The sequence below is a fragment of the Brassica oleracea genome, chromosome C8, assembly GCF_000695525.1.
Source record: "Brassica oleracea var. oleracea cultivar TO1000 chromosome C8, BOL, whole genome shotgun sequence".
In the NCBI taxonomy this organism is placed as follows: Eukaryota; Viridiplantae; Streptophyta; class Magnoliopsida; order Brassicales; family Brassicaceae; genus Brassica; species Brassica oleracea.
In genome coordinates, this window is record NC_027755.1 from 25,693,489 (window position 1) to 25,703,701 (window position 10,213).

The following is a 10,213-nucleotide window of genomic DNA, read 5'->3' on the forward strand; positions in this document are numbered from 1 at the left end:
GTGTAAAATCATAATATAAAGAAGGCTAACAACTACGTTTTGGAATATATACGATACATTCTATGGAGACAAAGACGTGTAGAGATAAACAGTATATATAATATTCATATCACCAATTAGCTTATTCTTGAGCATATCATTTAACTACTTGTAAACAATGACATTCGTTCACCTACTGGTCTCTCTTCTCATCTGCATTACCTTCACGTCGTCTATCTCCGTCGTCCCTGACCCATCAACACAAGACCTAATCAACAGAATATGCAAACAAACAATCGACTTCCAGTTCTGTAATAAAACCATCACATCTCAGCTAATCAGACGACGCACATCCATCAAGACAATCGCGAAGCTAACCGCGGCAAAAGCATGGATCAACGCCATAGAAACGCTTGACAACATCGAAGGTTCTCTTCTTCCCAAAGCCAAAGACCGTAGAAGCAAAGAAGAGTTCGCTGCTTGCAGGAAAGCGTATAGATTGGTGGATGCTCATCTTGACAACGCGTTAAAGTATTTGTATCTTAAAGATTATCGGTTCATGAGAGCATATCAAGCTCTTGCGCTTGTGAATATTTCGATGTGTAGGACGAGTTTCTTTCACCCTACGCCTATGGTTTATGCGAACTGGAATATGAGGATCTTGACGGATATAGCGATTTATGCTGGCAAGATTCTTGCTCCTCCTCCTCCTCTAAGGACCAAGACCAAGAAGAAGACACCGTGAGGGTCATCGTTTCGGAGTCGAAGCTTGATTTTGTTACCTTTTATTATTGAATCCAGTAGATGTAAAAATCACTTTGATGGCATCATTTTTGTTTTATTGTTACATTTTCTTTATCTTGTTTTCGTTGGTAGACATGCTTGTAATGTTGTTAATAATTCTAGCTCCATTGCAATATTTGGGAAGAAAATAGCAGAATTGTATTTTTTCGTAATGTTTTGGCAAGAAATTTCCACACACAAAACGTGTGCTGGAACCGTAACTTTCAAAATTTGACGCAACCACTAGACCAGCTTGTTGGATTTTAGTTTGGGACCAGGCCTGATCTCTTATTATGTGAATGCATTCTCGGAATTTTTTTTATCTTTTATTCTTTTTTTTTTTTGAATGAATGTTAAATTTATTCATGCAAAAACATATTTACATCATGTGCAACTGTTTATGATTCAAAGAATCAGACTCATGAAAGTAAGAATAAAATTCCTAAGTTAGGGATCCATTGGAGTGAAAGCAGGCAAAGCCTAACAGTTTTATTTGCAAGCTTTGCTAGACACTGGGCTTCTCTTTCTTGTTCACCATATCGTCGAGCGTTGCGCTCTCTCCATATTGAGTGTACAGCTGTTTGGAAAACATACCGGACAATGAAGTTTTTAATGGGAGTGAGCCCAGGCCTGGTGATGATCGCAATGAGTTGACTCCAGTATGTGGTGAATCTGTTTTGCAACAAACCCTCCGCAAGAGCCTTCCAGATCTGTCTTGTGTACCTGCAACCGAAGAAGAGATGTTCACGGGTTTCTTCAGCTGCATTACACAGAATGCATGTCGCGTTTATCCCAGTGTGCCAAAGCCGCATTTTATCTCCAGTTTGCAGTCTGTTGAGCGCAGCTATCCAGACAAGAAAGGAGAACTTTGGAGTTGAATGGGTGAACCAGATGCCTTTGCTCCAGTTGCAAGCTTGGCGGCTGTGGCGAATCTGTTCCTAGGTTTTTTTAGCAGAAAATTTATTTGCAAATCTGCCGTCCTCTTGCTTCCACAGAGCAATATCATCACCCTGATTCGTAGCTAACCCAAAAGACTCTATTTCATTATCCACCTCATTTAAAATGCTCACTCTGTGCCTTCTCCTTCTTCGCTGTCTACCAAGAACATCAGACAATAAGGCATTATCACCAATGCCTAAGTCGATCAGCAGCGATCACCAAGAGCAACTTTGAGGCAACCGAGCTTGGACCAGACATCATACCGGAAGGAGGTATGTTTCCCATTCCCAACTTCCATCCGAAGGAACTGTGTTGCAAGTTCTCGATGCTTGAGGAGTTTTCTCCAAACCCATGAGCCAGAGGTTGTAGTATTACTAACTGACCAAAAGGATCCCTTCCTGATGAGATAGCAATGAATCCAACGGACCCATAACGAAGCTTTTTCAGAGGAGATGCGCCATATTAGCTTCAAGCAGAAGACTGTGTTTATTTCCTTCAGTGGCCTTATTCCCAATCCTCCTTCACTTTTTGGCAAACATAGATCCTTCCAACAGACTTTTGCTTTTATGTTTTGAGTTCCGGACCTGACCAAAGAAAAGCCGAACAGAGGCTCTCGATCTCCTTCAGACAACTACTAGGCAGGGTGAAAGCTTGCATCCAGAAGTTGGCCATGCTGGTAATGACGGAGTTGATGAGTTGCAATCTACCAGCATGGGAGAGAAATCTTCCGGTCCAAGACTTCATGCGCTTCCTGATCTTCTCAACCAGAGGCATGTAGTCAGTGATCATCATGCGTTTTGTGAGCAGGGGAAGACCCAAGTAGCGAACTGGTAGATGACCAGATGCCAAAGGAAAGTTGCTGAGGATCTCTGTCTATGTATCTACTGAAGTACCAGCGATGTACAGCGTTGACTTCTCCAGGCTAATGTTTAATCCATATATGGCGGCAAACTCTTCAAAAACTTTGAGTACTCCTTCTATAGAACGTTTGGTCCCATCAGTGAACACCATCAGATCATCAGCGAAACACAAGTGTGTTACCACGGCCTTGTCAAGCATGCTATATAAGACGTTGATGCAGATAACGAATAGATAAGGAGATAAGGCACAGCCTTGTCTTAGTCCTCTTTTGCTCTGGAAGTATCCCGCAAGTTCTCCATTGACCTAAACTGAGAAGGATGCTGTGCAGACACAAAGCTCCACCCAATGAACAAACTCTTCTGGTATGTTAAGTGCTCGCAAGGTATTCAATAGGAAAGGCCAATGAACAGAGTCAAAAGCCTTCGCTATGTCGATCTTCATTGCACAGCGGGGTGAGATGTCCTCCTTGTGATAGTCCTTAACAATCTCCGTAGCTAGCAACAGGTTCTCCACAAGCAGCCTGTCTTTGATGAAAGCCGATTGATTGTAGGAGATACACCGGGGAAGAGATCCTCTTAGACGGTTCACAATGATTTTTGAGATCACTTTGTAGATGACATTGCAGCAGGAGATTGGCTGATAGTCTCTCATCTCAGTTGTTGTGTCTGTCTTGGGAATTAGCGCGAGAATGGTTGAGTTGACATCCTTCGGAAGGAAGCCCTTGCTGAAGAAAGACTGGACCGCAACAGTGAGATCTTTGCCTATTACACTCCAAGATGCTTTGAAGAATTCGGTGGTGAATCCATCTGGGCCAGGAGATTTGTTACTAGGCATTCGAAAGATCATGTCTCATACCTCTTCCTCCGTTACCAGTCGCGTGAGCATCGCCCTCTCATCATCAGAGCATCTAAAGGGTAATATCCCTTGAAGCTCCACAACTGATCTGCTCTGTATATCTGGCGGTTCACGGGAGAGAAACTCATGGAAAAATCTATCTGCCTCATGCTTGATTTCCTCTTGCGTTGTTGCCATGTGTCCAGAGGAACACTTTATCTCACGGATAGAATTCGTTGCTTCCCTGACCTTGGCATGATTATGAAACACCCTGTTATTTCTGTCTCCCACGTGAAGCCAATGAAGCTTTGATCGTTGCTTGAGGAGCTTCTCTTCAATATCTGAGATTCTCTACCATCTTTCAGCCGCTGCTTGTTCTGCACTCATATTCTCTTGACTCGGTTCTCTGAGAGTTTTCTCATGCCTTTCACAGAGAATCAACTAGGCTTCCTTGACTTTTTTTGATAATTCTCCCAGTTTCTCTTTGCTGAGTCTCCTAATCAGAGGCTTCAAAGCCTTGAGGGACTTTGAGAATCTGTAAAGGGCAGAAGTAGATTGGAAAAGAGGTTGACAGTCTTTCCAATAATCTGCAACTGTGTCAAGCAACTCCGGCATATCAGCAACTGCATTAGTAAATTTGAACGGTCTCTTCTTCCCAACTGCTTGAGTTGTTAGATGGAACCGTCCCCTAAGGTGATCTGAACAGCCACCAGCCTCAAAGACTCCATAAGCTTGGTTACGGTTATGGAGCCATTTCTCGTTGATTAGAATACGATCCAGTTGCTTACATATAATCCCTTCGTTACGCTTGTTGCACCACGTGAATTTCGGTCCTTGATATCCCATATCCAAGAGCCTACAGTGCTGTATAACATCTTCGAAATCCCGCATACCCGATGTAGATACACCAGAATCTATATAGCTTGAGTGTTCCTCTCCGTCAAGAATCTCATTAAAATCACCCATGAGAATCCATTCTTTGTTTTTGAAGATAGGAGAATTCTGGTGAGCTTCGATGTCTCTCCATAGTTCCTTTCTTTTCTCCGCCGTGTTATCAGCATAGATGAACGAGCAGAAGAACTCCTCCACTTCCCCTTCCATTTGAACAGAAACAGTAATGATCTAATCAGTTTTTTTTACAGGCGTTAGTCTGACTTGTGAACTCCATAATATCCAAAGCCTTCCCCTTCTATTAAACTCATAATTATTCATAAAAGACCATCCTGGAAAAACAGAAGACACAATTTGCGCCGCCTTTCTCTCCTTTACTCGTGTTTCAATTAAACAGTCAAACTTGAAGTCATTTCTCCTGATCCATTTCCTGACAACAGTGTGCTTAGAAGGTTTATTGAATCCCATGATGTTCCAGAAGAATCCAGTCATTGAGAAGATTTGCGAGTACTTCGCTTTCCTAGGTGACTAGGAGGTTCTGAGTCCTTGCCTGAGATCTCAGGAATGACCCGGTGATTTGTCTTTGAGACTCTTGGTAAAGAAGGACGAAGAGTAGTTCCCTGCATTGAGCTTCCGCCTACTGCAGTTGTTACTTCATCTTGCTTGACACTGACTGTTTCCTCTTTTCTTTCAACTGCATTTACGGTAGTCTCAACCTCCACCAGAGATGCAATATCGATATTTTCCTCCACTTCCTGAGTCTCCATCCCCTTGTCTACTGCATTTATCTCCTTTGCTTGGCTCAGCAACTCTCTGTTGTCATCTATGTCGTTCAGAGCTGAGTACCGCGAGGGTGTCGCAATTCTCACCTGACCATACTTGAGTGTTGCTTTCGGACTTCTACTGGCTTTCCCCGGAGTAACGTTAGCCCAATCTGTGACCAATTCCCCCTCCTCTATCTCATCTTCGTTGTCCTCCCTTTCCTTCTTTGTTATTACTTTCATGTTGTTTTCTACTTCCACTGCTTTTCCAGTTTGGGCTTGGACCCTCCCTGTCTGTTGTGACTCCATCCCCTCAAGTTCTGATATCTCCAAAGTTTGTTTTGATGCCTCCTCTACTTCTTTTGAAACCTCCATTATTTGTTTTTGAGGCTCCTCAATTGTTGGAACCTCCTCTGTTTGTATTGAAACCTCCACGACTTGTTTTGATATCTCGGTTGTGTGCTCTGGAACCTCCACTACTTGCTTTGAGACCTCTGTGTTTCCTCTGTAACCCTCTGCTATTATCTCTTTTACAGATTTTGTAGTCCCATCCTTCTTATTCATAATGCAGACCTTCTCGATATTTCCCTATTTCCCACACGTATGGCACCGGAGTGACAGACGAGGGTAGCTGAACTCCACCAGAAATGATTTCCCATCTTTTGTAAAGTTGATCTCTTTGGGAAAATCCTTTGCAAGATCAGCGTTTACAAACACTTTTGCTACCTTGAAGTTGGAGCATGAAGCCGTTTCTGGGTGTAGTCTGACCGGGAAGCCTTTTTTATCGTTCTTTGCAAAACAATGCGTTTTTCTGTCTTTATCTTCCTCTTTTTCACCAGTTTCCTTCTTTTATTCTTTCTTGTAGCCTTTTTTTTTTGTTAAGTATGTGAATTTCATTAACTTAATAATGAGGCAATGAGATACAATAGGCTTCCACGAATCTAATCCTAATGAATCTAAGACGCTACGTCGACAAGACAAAGCAGTGGAGCCTTAGCAAGCCACAAAAAAAGGTAAAAAAGACTCACTAAGACTAATAAGGTTCGAACACAACCATGAGGATGTGAATAAAGCTTAGCTAATTAAACAGATTGAAAGACAACCTTTTAGCTAACAGTAGACCAAAGTGAAGATTTTGAAGCCGGAACCTGCATCAAAATCGCTCGGATCAATAGAGAATCGCAACCGGAGAACAGTCCGAGGGACCGCGGACCGTCCCGAAGGTGACTTCAACAGAAGGATAGGCGAAGCAGGGTCGGCAAGTCCTGGTCCGGCCATCGCAAGCAGTGAAGTCCACTCCAGATATTGCTATCTCAAGAAGCTGCCACGCCTTGCTCTGAGAATTCTAGCTGGTGTAAAGAAACCAGTAGATGAAGTACAGGTGGGATACTTGCAGGCGGAAGCAGAGGTTTAATCGGCTGGACTCTGGTCCCACCACACGAGCAGAGTACAAAGGATTCCGGCATCAGAACACCAAGAGAGGCAGAGGACAGCGGCCAACTTTCTTCTGAAGCTTGAGGAACAGAGGAGCAAGAGCTCCTAATAGCAGGCGAACAGAGAGAATAAACTCAACAAAACACCAGATGGTTATCGAGAAGCCATTACCGAGAAGAAGTCCCCGACGATAAGCCTCGATATCGCCTTTTCAACTTGGAACAAGAGGGGGAAGTTCTTACCAAAGCGGTCGCAAGAGGAGACAGGGGAAGACGGTGGAGACAGCAACTGACCAGAACGGCGAAGGCGACGCAAAGCCACTCTGGCGAACCTTCCTAGAGAGATCTGACCCAGATCTACTCAAAGTCAAACCCTAGATCTACCCGCTATACGATGCCTCCAGCTCAGATCTGGCTCACCACGACCTCACCATCTCTCCAAGGAGGCTGAGGACTCCCACCACCGCTGGTTTGAATCGTCTGGTCCGGCCGCAACCCGACGATAAACAGAAGAGATGAAGCAAGGAGGAAGTGGAGAAGACGAAGCTTGAGAGGGTAGAGGCTAGGACGTTTTGGACTAAATATCTATTGGGATGTAAATTGTCTCTTCGAAGTTGTTCAAGACAGGAGTGCCAAAGTTCAACCTCAAGCCGGTGTTATGAGTCATCATGATTTTCAATGAATCTAGGGCCAGGTTTAATAACTTGATAAGAGTCATTTACGAAGTGGCTAAGTTCCATTATTTACTTCCAGAAAGACTAGTCAGTATATGTTTGGACATAGATCCAATAATTACCACAAAATAGTTATACATTACTACACCAACGTTGACATACATGGAAAAAAAAAAACGTTGACATACATGGTTTCATTAACATAAATTCCAAAATAGAAATAACCAACGAAAACGCCGGTATATAGTTCATAAGATATCCGATAAGGATGTTGTCAATTACTATGAACAACCCCATGTAAATATATTCGAACAACATAACAGGATTCATGCAAGTGGATAGTAAGCAAAATGGGCCAAACCACACGTTCCTTCAGGTGCATCCACGTCTCTCTTGATTCTCATGTAACCATTTTCTCCCCAATTTTCTCCCCATGAGTTCTTCAATAACCAGTACTTAGTCCCTTCTTCACTAATCCCATAACCAACAATCGTAACCGCATGAGTCTGGTGCGTCCCACAGTACTCTCCGTCAAATATCCCCCCGGAGTATTGCATAAACGCAGCCCCTGATCCAGCTATCGCCACAGAAACAGGCTGTTTAGACACCGCTTTTAGCAATGCTTCCTCGTCATCACTTGGAACCGTCTCGTATCCGCTTATGGTAGCAGCAACGAAATCAGTAACTTGGGTGGCTGAAGAACATGTTCCTTGTGATTCTTGGTAAGGATAGTTATCCTCCGTGGTGATTCCTTGGTTGTTAATAATGTACTCGAAAGCTTTTGACATTATCCCTCCATTGCATCCATTGTTAAAGTCTCTGCTACAATCCACCAGCTGCTGTTCCGACAGGGATACAAGATCACCTTTTGCAATCTTTGTAATACCTTCCACGGCTGCCACCGCCGAGAAAGCCCAACAACATCCTGTTCCATATTTCCAGAAATTTCATATTATATTCTCTCTTGAACTGTGATAAGAAAGAAACACACAAAAATTTGGTGGACCACATGTGGTCTAATGATTGCACCAATGTTCAAGAAATCGGTAGATGGTAATTAGGCGTTAACATTAACATTTAGGCGGATTATTCGGGCTTTACGTCAATGCATTCTTTATTTATTATATTTCTTATATTTATATTACATATATTAAGTTTTATGTGTTTAATTTCAAATTACTTTAATGAAATATTTAAAAATTAGATATAGAAAAAACAAAATTGGAGAGAAAAATATAATCATTTATTTATAGAAATAATTGATGGTGAAGATGGTATAATTAAATTAGTCATCATCTATTTTTATGTTAAGTGATTTAACAGATTTAAATCAGATTAGATCGATTTAAAATTTTTAACTGATTTAGACAATTTTAACCGATTTAAGCAATTTAAATCAGATTTTTAGAAAATCGTTTCGGTTATTACTGATTTGCTGTATAGGCGGGATGCCTCATAAGGTGGCACCTGAACTTTAGAACATTAATTTGTACTATATAGTGTTAGCACTTTGTACTAGTATCAAGTATCAACACGTTGTGTCATCATTTTAATCTAAATCTAGTCAAATACGTATTGTTAAAAAAAATTAGAAGGTACTGTATAGTATATAGAGTTATGATAATTAATTACCACATTGGCCTTGGTTCTTAACGGAAGTAACGGCCCCCTCCTGTCTCCAGTCCAAGCTCTCACCGGTTTCACTGACATTTTCATATCTAAACGACATAGTCTTGTCGGTTTCTGAAACTTCGTTCGTACCTTCGGGGACCACTAGGCCCATGTACTTTGCCAGGAACTCCTTGTCGGTGAGATCAGAAAACTGGTTGACATCCAACTTGAATGTTATGTTCGTATTCATGTTGAATGTCTCAACGAACTCTAAGTTCTTCTTAAAGATCTCGAATCTACTAGCTTGTTCAGAAATGTCGGAGTAAACACGATGGAATCGAGACATCCATTGCACATGTTTCTCCATGGCAGAAGCTTTGAAGAGTCCTCCACGAGATGTGGCTCCAGAGGTTATGTAACTCAGCACAATGGACATAATCAAGAAAACGAACGAAGCCATTCTTTTAGATAGAGAAAAGTAGGAGATGTTTTCTATAAATGCTTAGGTTTATATGACTTGGTTGGCAAGAAACTATGGTAACGTGGTCTTATATAGAGATTATAGATTAGTGTATGAAGTGAGGTGCATATACGGTGCATGTTTTTCCGTTTGAATATTCTACATGTTATGAATAAGATATTTTAATAGCTTCACGTTGCTAATTTTCTACACGTTACGAAATCAAGTCAATGCCCAATACGTACGTATATATTTTTTTCTGCTTTTGAGAAGAACAAGACAATATAGGTTCGCGCAATCTACAGACGTTTGTTGGGGTCTGGCCGTAGATACCGCAACTTCCAAAGTTCAAATTTCATTTTTCTGAAATAAAAATTATTCGTTTTGTTGTGTTCAGTTTTTCAAAAGAGATTTACTATCAAAAACTAAAAGAAGTATAAGCACTACAAAAGATTTACTAGAAATATAGCGAACGATGACACGATACTCCGTGTGTTAGCTCTCAAAAGGTTATATGAATACCACTGATATCCAATCCGAGAGCTATATTAACGCATGATGATTAGGCTGAGTAAAGTGTGTAGCCCAATTAGTTAGGAATTTTTATTATAAGAAACTAGGAAACAGCGGCAATTGAATTTTTTACTATAAAAATATTTAATATTAATTAAATGTATATCTTTAATAAAAATTATTTAAATTTTTTTTTCATTTAAGTAGAAAAAATATTAGTTAAAATATGAGAATGTAAAATATATGTCACAAATTAACTACAAATTGGTTGTTGAATTTAGAGTGAAATGTTTCAAACAAAATTGTTCGCTTAAATAATATATCAATTGAAATATATAATGTTTTAAAAGTATAAAAAGAAGGTAAAAGTTCTAAAAGAATTTGAAAACACAGGCTGCTGCTAACACGTGACTAGTCTGGACCCACTTCGATGGGGGCTCGATACCTATGTATAGTTCAAAAAAAAAGAAAAAA

The 10,213-nt window shown here is 40.9% G+C and overlaps 2 protein-coding genes across 2 annotated transcripts; one reads left to right on the top strand and one right to left on the bottom strand.

Moving 5' to 3' along the window:
- Positions 1 to 49: 49 nt before the first annotated feature.
- On the top strand, positions 50 to 879 carry LOC106310620. The gene has a single exon (XM_013747846.1). It carries the CDS (start codon positions 158 to 160, stop codon positions 722 to 724), a length of 567 nt encoding a protein of 188 aa, XP_013603300.1. The 5' UTR covers positions 50 to 157; the 3' UTR covers positions 725 to 879.
- A 6,473-nt stretch (positions 880 to 7,352) lies between these two features.
- On the bottom strand, positions 7,353 to 9,358 carry LOC106310754 (zingipain-2-like). Its single transcript, XM_013747972.1, has 2 exons — positions 8,788 to 9,358; positions 7,353 to 8,080 (listed from the first exon to the last, which is right to left on the bottom strand). The coding sequence occupies exons 1-2, from the start codon at positions 9,224 to 9,226 to the stop codon at positions 7,482 to 7,484; spliced, it is 1,038 nt and encodes a 345-aa protein (XP_013603426.1). The 5' UTR covers positions 9,227 to 9,358; the 3' UTR covers positions 7,353 to 7,481.
- Positions 9,359 to 10,213: the final 855 nt, after the last annotated feature.

Coding starts and splice junctions, on each gene's coding strand:
- LOC106310620 (XM_013747846.1), top strand. CDS start 158: ATGACATTCGTTCACCTACTGGTCTCTCTTCTCATCTGCATTACCTTC.
- LOC106310754 (XM_013747972.1), bottom strand. CDS start 9,226: ATGGCTTCGTTCGTTTTCTTGATTATGTCCATTGTGCTGAGTTACATA. Junction 8,081..8,787: donor TAAGAACCAAGGCCAATGTG/GTAATTAATTAT, acceptor AATATGGAACAG/GATGTTGTTGGGCTTTCTCG.